The sequence below is a fragment of the Manis javanica genome, chromosome 6 (genome assembly GCF_040802235.1).
Source record: "Manis javanica isolate MJ-LG chromosome 6, MJ_LKY, whole genome shotgun sequence".
NCBI classification, from domain to species: Eukaryota; Metazoa; Chordata; class Mammalia; order Pholidota; family Manidae; genus Manis; species Manis javanica.
The window spans coordinates 12041693-12054085 of NC_133161.1; the positions used below are offsets into that span (position 1 = coordinate 12041693).

Consider the following 12393-nt stretch of genomic DNA (forward strand, 5'->3'; position numbering starts at 1 on the left):
GAAATACAAAAGAAGCCTTTGGTAAACTTATCCTCCTAGGGCCACAAGGTCAACGATTTAAAGATATGGGATATTTTATTTAAAGTTTTACATTGAGTCTTAAATTCTTCATAATTGGTGGACATTAAAAAACTAAACAGCTATCAAAGCAATTATGTATAGTTTTTATAGTTTTATACTGTTAGAGCCAAAAGGGATCTCAGAAACCATCTTTAATCTTACTTTAAAAATGAAACTCAAACCCAGTAATTTGTCTGTTACATAACAAGCTAGTGAAAGGACTCAATTCCAGCCCAGTGCAGATTCTCTTAGATTATTTACCTAGCGCCTTTCATCTGAAAGCAGGAAGTCAAAGCAGGAAGGAAGTACACACAAGCAGAGAAACAGATTTGGGAGTTTGAGAGACCCAGACTAAATCCCGACTCTGCCACTGTTTAGCTGAGTGGCCTTAAACTCTCAAGATTTTAATTTCTGTATCAATGAAATTATGTGTGTTGGGGGAAGGGGTAATAATAGTTTCCTCATACTGTTGTTGTAAAGCAACCAGCAAGGTTCATAATTGGTACTGTACTGAATAGGTTATGACGGTGTTGCTATGACTGTACATGAAGAAGTACACATATGATTCAAAGTAATTACAAAATAGTACCTAAGCCTCTCCATTTGTACTGAGAATATTTAATCTCAGATACATATATAGACTTCTATGAACCATCTAAGCTTTAACCACCTCTAAAACCAAACATTAGACATAATGCAATTAATACTAAAATAGAAAACATCCCCTAGTCTAGGTTAGTGTGACACTCACTAAACTAGACATGTTAGTAGGCAAAAATTAAAGATTTGTATTTCAGGTGGGCTAAAACACCTGAGGCACAGTTAACGCAGAGGAAAAATGAAGTCCCCAAACTAATACCATTTAATTTTATAATGAATGGTCCTTCTTTTACCCTAAAATAGAAATGACTAGCTTTATAGTTATATATTTTCAAATATTTAATTTTTTTAAAAAAGTATATCAATCCTGTTTAAAAGGGATGGTTTGTGTGTACCCCAAAATATGTGATCACTGAGAATCAGCAGGGATTTGCCAAGAACGAGGCAAACAATACATTAGAATACAATTAATGAATTAGTTACCAATTGAACGTCTATGCTCAAAGTGAGATGCTCAGTGGAGTGACATCAAATTGGAGGTAGATTCCTAATGATATTTTTTAAGGCTCTCCCTTCAGCCTCTTCCTGTACAATACTTTATGGGCAACAGAGATGAAAGGTAACTGACTGAATATATAACTGATACAAATCTGCCAATCTGGTCCCTGCTTCCTTCTTCAACTTTATCCTCTCTTGCTGTCTCCCCTTGCTCATTTCATTCCAGCCACACTGGCCTCCTTTCTATTCCTCAAACACACCAAGTACACACCTGCCTCAGGGCCTTTAAACGTGCAGTTGTGCAGCCCGGACTCTTTCCCTCCTGCATCTGCATGACTGTTGTTTCTTTCAAGTCTCTCTTCAAAGGTCACTGTATCCACCTGGTCTTCCTTGACCTTCTGAACTAAACTAATGCCCCATTACTCTAGTCACCTTACCCTGCTTGATTTTTCTTCTCAGCACTCATACCATCTGACAAATTACATGTTTATTTGTATATCTGGTTTTATCTATGTCCCTTCCTTTCACATTTTGAACAGAAATTCTTTGAGGACAATAGGGCAAGGATTTTTGTTCAGACTGTATCCCCACAACATAAAATAGGGCTAACTCATAGTAAGCAGTCAGTAAACATTTGCAAAAAAATTTTTAATAAATACGAATATAAAGAGCCAAAATTCAAAAATATTTTGACAGATTTAACAGTCCATAATGTAAAAGATTACATTCATAGGGATAACACATTTGAGGTTCTGATCTTTAGATGAAAATTCCAAATGTACCAAAAGAAGAAGGATAAAAAAGAGTGGCCTAATGATGAAAATTTAAAAAAAAGAATCAGGATACCAATCATATATCTTTCACAAAAATTAACCCAAAATGGATCATAGACCTAAGTATAAAATGCAGACCATAAAACTTTTAGAAAATAACACAGGAGAGGATCTCAGTGGGCCTGGGTTTGGCAATATGTTTTAGGTACATCACCAAAAGCACAATTCCATGAAAGAAAAAATTTGTAAATTGGGCATCCTTTAAATTAAAAATGTCTGCTCTGTGAAAAACACTGTTAAGAGAATGAAAAGACAGCTTTAAAAGGCAGAGAAAATATTTGCAAAACACATATCTGATAAAGGACTTGTATTCACAATACGCAAAGAACTCTAGAACTCAACAATAAAAAACAAAAACCTAATTCAAAGAGCAAAGATATGAACAGATACTTCACCAATGAAGATATATAGATGGAAAACAAGCAAATGAACAGGCTCAGTATTATATGTTATTAGAAAATTGCAAATTAAGAGAATAAGAGACTACTATACACCTATTAGAATGGCTACAACTCAAAACACTGACAACACCAGATGATGAGGAGGATGTGAAGCAACAAGAACGCTCATTCATTGCTGGTGGGAATACAAAATGCTACAGCCACTTTGGAAAGCCACTTGGCAGTTTCTTACAAAGTTAACCATACTCTCATCATATAATCCAGCAGTTATACTCCTGGATTTACCTATATGAGTTTTTTTTACCCAGATGAGTTAAAAAATTATGTTCACACAAAAACCTACACACAAATGTTTTTACAGCAGCTTTATTCATAATCGTCAAAACTGGAAGCAACCAAGATGTCCTTCAATAGGTGAATTAATAAACTGTTGCACATCCATATAATGGAATATTACTCATTGATCAAATGAACTGAGCTATCAGCCACAAAAAGACATGACAAACCTTAAATGCACATTACTAAAGGAAAGAAGCCACCTGAAAAGGGCACATACTATATAATTCCAACTATATGATGGTATGAAAAAGGCAAAACTATAGGCAGTAAAAAGATTAGTCGTTTCCAGGGGTTTGGGAGGGATGAATGAATGTTTTGTATGATACCGTAATGGTGGACACATGTCATTATACATTTGTCAAAACCCACAGAATGTACAACCTAAGGAATGATTCTTAATGTAAACAACAGACTTTAGTTAATGACAATATATCAATATTGGTTCATCAATTGTACTAAATGTACCACTCAAATGCAAGATAGTAATAACAGGGGAAACTGATGGCAAGAGGGAAGGAGGCAGGCTTATAGGAGCTCTCTGTGCTTTTTGTTGAAATTTTCTACAAACCTAAAATTATCTTAAAAAAATTTTTTAAGTAGCTAATAAGAAAAAAGTATATGGGCCTTCAGGGGACAATGAGTCCAATATGACTCAAAAGCATAATGTATCAATAACAACAGCAGAACAGTGTGACCTTAAATTGCTCAAAAGAATACAATATAGAATGAGAGGTGTGTGGGTCCTGCCTTATTCTCCCGTAGATAGACCACACCGGCAGTGCTGTAATCATTTCTGGGCACAAATTTCAAGAGAAAAGAAAACTGGAGAACATCTAAGGGAGCAAAAAGGATGGCCACAGATTTGAAACCATGTGCCTTGTAAAGAAACTGGGAATGTTCACACTGGAGAATACTTTAGGGAGAATCAGGATAACATTCTTCATATATTCCAATGACTGTTACAGAGAAGGACTGGGCTTGTTTCACATGGCCGCTAGGGACAGAACTAGGACCTAGGTCAGTGATTCTCCATCCAACCACACATTAGAATCACCTGGGATGTTTTTTCCCCTTTCTTGTAACTACAAATGCCTAGACTCTACACAGTTATAAATGGGAAGTGAGTTATAAATGAGATCTAAGCAGTTATATTTGTAAAGCAATCCAGGTAAGTTAATGTGCAGTCAAAGTTGAGAACCACTTATTTATGTGTAAAGACTCCTAGGAAACAAATTCCTTCTCAAAATAAGGAAGAACATTCTAATAGTGTTCTCTTGAGATGAAACAGGTTGTCTCAGAGAGTAGTAAGTTGCTCAAGGTAGAATATACATGCTTTAAAGTCAGCAGGCCTGCACTTAAATCCCATCTCTGTCACTATTATTTGTTTAACTGGGCAGATTTCTAGATGTTTGCATCCTCAGTTTCCTCATTCATAAAATAAAGAAGCTAACACTCAACTTTTCTAGGCTTTATGTGATTTAAATAAAATCACTGATGTATAGTGCTACAAATCCATTTCTAATGCAATGGTAACTAGGTACCCTGCCAATGCAAATTAAAGCTACAGGGTAAATATGAAAAACATCTCTGATGCATTGATACATTAGAATAAGTAAGTAGTACTAAACCAAAAATGAGCACCTAAACAGTAAATGCCTTGAGGGTGTCTCATGAATCAGGTGGACCTGAACTTCGGTTTTCAAAGCTTCACCAGGTTCTAGGGAAAGGAGACAAATTCCAGGACCTGCTCAAGGTTGGCAAGTTTAATAGGAGAACCACAACCCACCCAGAACTCAAAAATCTATATATATCACTTTAAGAGTAAATTAAAAATCATACTGACCTATTCCAGGGGATGTAAGGAAGATTTTCTGTTCTAAAATTTGGTGTTAAATGGAAGGCATAAAAATCTTCCCTGAGAATGCATGACTTTGAGCTAGTCCTCACACAGGTAACCCAAATTCATGCTATCTGTGTAATCTGGAAAACTTCAAGTTAATAATTCAATTCAAAAAGTTCCCATGAATAACATATATTATACATTGAGAAAGACACAACCTTCTTTCTGTAGTATTTCTGTGAAAAAATACATAACCTGAACCTAACGATGAAAAAGCAACATAAAATTAAATTGAAGGACATTCTAAAAATAAAAAGACATGAACTCTCCAAAAATGTGAAGGCCATGAAGGAAAAAGAAAAGCATTAAAGAACTTTTTTAAAATTAAAATTGACTAAAGAGATATGACAACTAAATGCAACATGTGATCCTGGCCATTCTTCCTTTTGTTATGAAGCACATCTGTGGAATAACTAACTTGATTTGAATAAACTCATAAATTAGGTTGAGTATTATAGCAATATTGTATATTATTATATAATATTGTAGCAGTGCTGTATTTATTTTGATAATTGTTCTGTGGTTATGTAAGAGAATGTAATTTTTATGTATTTAGAGGTAAAGGGACATTACTTCTATAACTTTCAAACAATACAGAAAACTAACAGAAATATATACATGTATACACATACACACAACACATATGTAGACAGAATGTATACAAACATGGTAAAATGTTAATATTTTGGGACTTGTTTATACTGCATATGGAAATTTGTATTTTTTTGTAAGTTTAAAACTATTTCAAAATAAAAGTTAATAAAAAAGAAAGGAAATAAACCCTGAAGAATGCAGCAGTTTGTACTGAGGTATAAGAAGAGGTATAGTATTTCTATCAGTTTTTAAATCTCATTCTTTCAAATTTCCATTTTCTGTGTATTTTGACATGCACATATCAGTAATTGCAGATAATTTATAAATATCTTAAGTTGGAAAAAATCACAAATATGTGGGTCCTGTACATCTCAACATTGGCTAGGTAGCATAAGATGATATTAGAGAATTGTTACTTTTACTGGGTATAATAATGACCCAGTGGTTTTTTAGAAAAGTATCCTTTTTAGAAAAAATGCATACTGAAGTATTTATGAGTAAAATGAGATGATGTCTGTAATTTACTTCAAGGAACCCAGCTACCATATGAAAATGCCTGGTGAAGACCACAAGAACCAGGCAACAGCCAGCATCAACCTAAAGATGTATGAGTCAGGCCATCTTAGACCATTCCTCCTTAGCCACACCACTGAGGAACCCACACAAGACCAGTGTAAGAACAGTTCTGAACACACACTTCTGACCAACAGAATCATAAGCAAAAAAATACTTGTTGAAGCAGTTTGACATACAACAGTAGACAACTAGTATAACTAGTTATAGATAATTAGAATAAAAATCTATTGATAATTTACAATCGAATGGTAATGCATTAAATGGTCCAGTAAAAAGACCAAAAAAAAAAAGATCTTCAAAATGTCCTGTTATCATGCCTTAAATAATGATGGATCTAAACTATAAGGATACAAAAAGGCTGAAAGTAAAGGGATGTAAAAATTAGACGAGGCAAAAACTAAACAAAGTAAGTTAGAGTACTTATTAATAATAGTAGGTAAGATAGACTATGGCAAAAGGCAGTATTAGTGCTAAGGAGAATCATTCTATGTCAGGGTCAAAATGTGAGAAAAATGAAATAATTTGAAACTTGAGAGCATCTAGTGACAAGGTCTCAAAATATAAAAAGCAAAAATGGACAAAACTATGTAAAATAAATAGACAAACTCACAATCATAGTGAAAGATTTCTAACACCTTTCTCTTAGTAATTTATAGTTAAAGCAGAAGAAAAAATCAGCGACACAGAAGATTTAAACCACACAATTAACAGCTTTGACTTAATGGACATATACAGAACATGGTACCAAATAACTGATACATATTTTTTTGAGTTATTTGAAAACAAAACAAATGCTAGGCCATAAAACAAGTTTCAATATATTTTAAAATGCTGAAATTATATGACTACATTTTTTTTTACCACAATCCAATTAAATCAGAAATCATTAACAAAAAGTTAACTACAAAGCCTTTAGATTTGAAAATTTGAAAATATGCGTAAATAACTCATAGGTCAAACAAAAATCATGATGGAAGTCAGCAAGTATTTTTAAATGAGCATAAAATATATCAAAATGTATGCAGTTGAAGCAGAAGAGTGAAACTTATAGCTTTAAATGCATAAAGAAAAGGGTGAAAATTAATGTAACAAACATTCAAGTTAAAGTGTCTGAGCAGCAGGAAAAAAATCCAAGAAAGTAGAATGACAGACAATAAAGACAGACCAGAAACTAAGGAAACAAACATAAATGAGAAAAGCCAGAAAAGATGGTTCTTGGCAGTGATTAATTAAACTGACATACCTCTCACATGACTATTGAAAAAGGGAAAAAGAGGGCACAAATAAGCAATATTAAGAAGGAAAATAAGATATTGCAGATGTTACAGAAATTTAAAAAAAGAGGATATGAACAACTTGATGCCAATTCATTTGAAAGCTGAGATGAAATGAACTTCTTGAAAAATTTACCTTACCAAAAATAAACTCAAGACAAAATAGATATTGAGTACTTCTAGAGCCAACTGAAAAATACATATACAAAATGTAATATACAAAAGAATTTCCTTCAAAGAAAGCTCCAGGCCCAGATGGCTTTACTTGTGAGTTTAACCAAACATTCAAGGAACAAATAATATCAGTCTTATGTAACAATTTTAGGATCTCTTACATGTAGAGTCTGTTATACACATTACAGACACTCAAATAAATCTTAGTTTTCTTCCCTTTCTCCCATCCCTGGAGGCAGACAGCAGGAAAACCGTATCACACAAGTTAGAGAAGAGAGTTCAACATTGCATGGTAAATTGGACTAAATGACCTTTTAAACTCCATGACTTAATGAAAGTCTTTAATATTAAAAATAGATAAACCATAGACTTACAAACATGGTAACATCGACTTCCATTAAACACACGCACCTATGTACATACTACATACATTATCACTTAAAAGTCAACAAAATGGAGTTTTGAGACATTTTCTGAAATAACATGATTCCTTACAACTTATTTTTATCCTCTTTTCTTTTACCTAAATCCCACAAATTCCAAAGCTTTACCATTTAAAATTCCTCACCAGAAATAACTCCTCACCCAATAGAAAATGTTTACCTGTTTGAGGAACTACTAAGAAACTATATTACTCAAAAAGGAATGTTATTTTCTCCAAGAAAAGAATTCTTACAGCTACAACAACTTTCATCTTGTAAGAGACAAATCCTATCTTTTAGATGAAAGGAATCAAGTTCATGCCTCCATCTAATCCTATTCTGAAAATAAAAAGCTTTGAAAAAACAAAATTGCTTTTATCAATTATCAGAACAAGGACACATATTGACTTCCTATTCTTATCTTCTTAAGTGATAGGTGATTTTTGCTAAGAAGTCAAGAGAGACGATATGTTATAAGGAGAGGTAGCTTGGATAAAATCAACACTCTGGAGCAGTCCTCACCTTAACGATAGTCACATCCATGCCAGATAAATGTAAAATCGGGGCAGCATTTTTTTCAAATAGAGTCCTTGCTTTGCTGTAGACAAAGGAAAAAATGCAAATATTTTAACATGAGTTCTCAAGAGGAAGAATAAAAAGCCCAACTACCCTCTTTAGAGTAGAACAACAAATAAGCTAAGGAACATGGGTTTCCTTTCTTTGTTCAAGTACAGGAAGTTGAACAATTGAGTAAAGAGTTTCTACAGATAGAAACACAGATTCTTGTACTCTGGGGCCTCCAGGAGTTTACCCTTTATCTAATACAATAAGCTCTTATCCACCTGGGTTGCTTACAGTTCACAGACTAGTTCCTCTAGGGGAAGTAAGTGTGCTAGATATGACTCCACTCAGGCAACAATGTCTGATTCATCAACAAATATTTATTGAGCACCTACTATGTGTTGGACACAGATTTAAGAGCTATGGAGACAACATGACAAAGCAGACAAAAATACCTGTAACTTATGTATAATGTAAAGAATGAATTCACTCTAACATTTTTCATGAGGGAATAAATTGAACCAAACAGAATACTGCTTAATTCTAACTCAGTAGACACAACCTCTGGGGGAGAAATACACATTTATAATAATTTCAAATACTAGGCATATTTCCATTTTTTGAGTTTTAAACTTGTAGTGAAACCCCCAGAGAAATTATTTTTCATGATGGTAGAATTCTGCTAGGAAAGGGAAAAGTTCAAAATGATCAAATGTAGCTACATAATCAGCAGCTGGCCCAAAACCCCAGGCATAGTCATGCCTTTGTCTGTGGTGTCCTATCACTTGGTACACACCTCTGTTAGGAACTTTCCACAGCGTGATGATTGCTGATTTGCAAGACAGTCTTCAGGACTGGACTGGAAAGCCTTGCAAAAACAGACGCCACCACGGGGAAGACAGTGTAGCACAGAGAAGACAAGTAATGACTCTGTGGCATCTTACTACACTGATGGACAGTGACTTCAATGGGTATGGGGGGGGACTTAATAATATGGGTGACTGTGGTAACCACAATCATGTGAAACCTTCATAAGAGTGTATATCAATGATAACTTGATTAAAAAAAAAGCAGACACCACATTTTATTAATCCTTGAATTCCCTGGCCTCTAGGATATTTGGCACAGTCAGAAGATACTTAATGTGTATCAGATACATTAATTCATAAACGAATGAATAAACCCACCCCAAATGTAGAAATTTAAATTCTGAGGAAAAGGAAATGACATAATTGTGATGTCTCAGATTAACAGAAACAGTTAAACATCCCTTACAGTAACTTGTGTGTGTGTGTATGTATATATGTATGTATGTATGTATTTAGGTATCATTAATATAAAATTACATGAGCAACATTGTGGTTACTAGATTCCCCCCATTATCAAGTCCCCACCACATATTCCATTAGAGTCACTGTCCATCAGTGTAGTAAGATGCTATAGAGTCACTACTTGTCTCCTCTATGCTACACTGCCTTCTCTGTGCACCCCCCTATATTATGTGCGCTAATCATAATGCCCATTTTTCCCCTTATCCCACCCTTCCCACCCATCCTCCCAGTCCCTATCCCTTTGGTAACTGTTAGTCCATTCTTGGGTTCTGTGATTCTGCTGCTGTTTTGTCCCTTCAGTTTTTTCTTGGTTTTTACACTTGACAGATGAGTGAAATCATTTGAAACTTGTCTTTCTCTGTCTGGCTTATTTCACTGAGCATAATACCCTCTAGTTCCATCCATGTTGGTGCAAATGGTAGGATTTGTTTTCTTCTTATGGCTGAATAATATTCCATTGTGTATATGTACTGTATCTTCTTTATCCATTTATCTACTAATGGACACTTAGGTTGCTTCCATTTCTTGGCTATTGTAAATAGTGCTGTCATAAACATAGCGGTGCATATGTCTTTTTGAAACTGGACTCCTGCATTCTTAGGGTAAATTCCTAGGAGTGGAATTCCTCAGTCAAATGGTATTTCTAGTTTTAATTTTTTGAGGAACCTTCATACTGCTTTCCACAAAAGTTGAACTAATTTACATTCCCACCAGCAGTGTAGGAGGGTTCCCCTTTCTCCACATTCTCACCAACATTTGTTGTTGTTTGTCTTTTTGATGCTGGCCAATCTAACTTTTGTGAAGTGATATCCCAATGTGGTTTTAATTTGCATTTCTCTGATTATTAGTGATGTGGAGCATCTTTTCATGTGCCTCCTGGCCATCTGAATTTCTTCTTTGGAGAAGTGTCTGTTCAGATCCCCTACCCATTTTTTCATTGGATTATTTGCTTTTTGTTTGTTGAGGTGCATGAGCTCTTTATATATTTTGGATGTCAACCCTTTATCGGATAAGTCATCTATGAATATATTCTCCCATACTGTAGGATGCCTTTCTGTTCTAATGATGGTGTCCTTTGCTGTACAGAAGGTTTTTAGTTTGATATAGTCCCACTTGTTCATTTTTGCTTTTGTTTCCCTTACCTGTGGAGATATGTTCATGAAGAAGTTGTTCATGTTTATATTGAAGAGAGTTTTGCCTATGTTTTCTTCTAAGAGTTTTATGGTTTCATGACTTAGATTCAGGTCTTTGATCCATTTCAAGTTTACTTTTGTGTATGGAGTTAGACAGTAATCCAGTTTCATTCTCTTACATGTAGTTGTCCAGTTTTACCAACAACAGCTGTTTAAGAGGCTGTCATTTCCCATTGTATATCCATGGCTCCTTTATCATATATTCATTGACCATATATGCTTAGATTAATATGTGGACTCTCTATTCTGTTCCATTGGTCTATGGGTCTGTTCTTGTGCCAGTACCAAATTGTCTTAATTACTGTGGCTTTGTAGTAGAGCTTGAAGTTGGGAAGCAAGATTCCCCCTGCTTTATTCTTCCTTCTCAGGATTTTTTTGGCTATTTGGGATCTTTTGTGGTTCCATATGAATTTGAGAACTATTTGTTCCAGTTCGTTGAAGAATGCTGTTGGTATTTTGATAGGGAGTGCATTGAATCTGTAGATTGCTTTAGGCAGGATGGCCATTTTGACAATATTAATTCTTCCTACCCAAGAGCATAGGATGAATTTCCATTTATTAGGGTCCTTTTTAATTTCTCTTAAAAGTGTCTTGCAGTCTTCAGAGTATACGTCTTTCACTTCCTTGGCTAGGTATTTTATTCTTTTTGAAGCAATTTTAAATGGAATTGTTTTCCTGATTTCTCTTTATGCTAGTTCATTGTTAATGTATAGGAATGCAACAGATTTCTGTGTATTAATTTTATATCCTGCAACTTTGCTGAATTCATATATTAGTTCTATTAGTTTTGAGCTGGATTCTTCAGAGTTTTCTATGTACAATATCATGTCAGTTTGAGTTCTTCCTTACCAATCTGGATGCCTTTTATTTCTTTGTGTTGTCTGATTGCCATTGCTAGGACCTCCAGTACTATGTTGAATAAAAGCAGAGAGAGTGGGCATCCTTGTCTTCTTTCTGATCTTAAAGGAAAAGCTTTCAGCTTCTCGCTGTTAAGTATGATGTTGGCTGTGGGTTTGTCATATATGCCCTTTATTATGTTGAGGTACTTGCCCTCTATATCCATTTTGTTGAGAGTTTTTATCATGAATGGATGTTGAATTTTGTCAAATGCTTTTTCAGCATCTATAGAGATGATCATATGGTTTTTGTCCTTTTTGTTGATGTGGTGGATGATGTTGATGGATTTTCGAATGTTGTACCATCCTTGCATCCCTGAGATGAATCCCACTTGATCATGTGTATGATCTTATTTTGATGTACTTTTGAATTTGGTCTGCTAATATTTTGTTCAGTATTTTTGTATCTATGTTCATCAGGGATATTGGTCTGTAGTTTTCTTTTCTTGTGGTGTCTTTGCCTGGTTTTGATATTAGAGTGATGCTGGCTTCATAGAATGAGTTTGGAAGTATTCCTTCTTTTTCTATTTTTTTGGAAAACTTTAAGGGGAATGGGTATTATGTCTTCTCTAAATGTCTGATAAAATTCAGTGGTGAATCCATCTGGTTCAGGAATTTTGTTCTTGGGTTGTTTTTTGATTACCAAATCGATTTCATTGCTGGTAATTGGTCTGTTCAGATTTTCTGTTTCTTTCTGGATCAGTCTTGGAAGGTTGTATTTTTCTAGAAAGTTGTCCATTT

The 12393-nt window shown here is 34.5% G+C and overlaps 1 protein-coding gene across 4 annotated transcripts in view; it reads right to left on the bottom strand.

Annotated features, from left to right (window-relative positions):
• AGK (acylglycerol kinase) overlaps positions 1 to 12393 on the bottom strand; it is a 118060-nt gene that overhangs the window by 46479 nt on the left and 59188 nt on the right. For all 4 annotated transcript variants that reach the window (XM_036994574.2, XM_036994577.2, XM_036994575.2 and 1 more), the window contains exon 5: positions 8194 to 8269. In XM_036994574.2, the coding sequence (XP_036850469.1) occupies positions 8194 to 8269 (76 nt within the window). The remainder of the gene's footprint in view (positions 1 to 8193; positions 8270 to 12393) is intronic.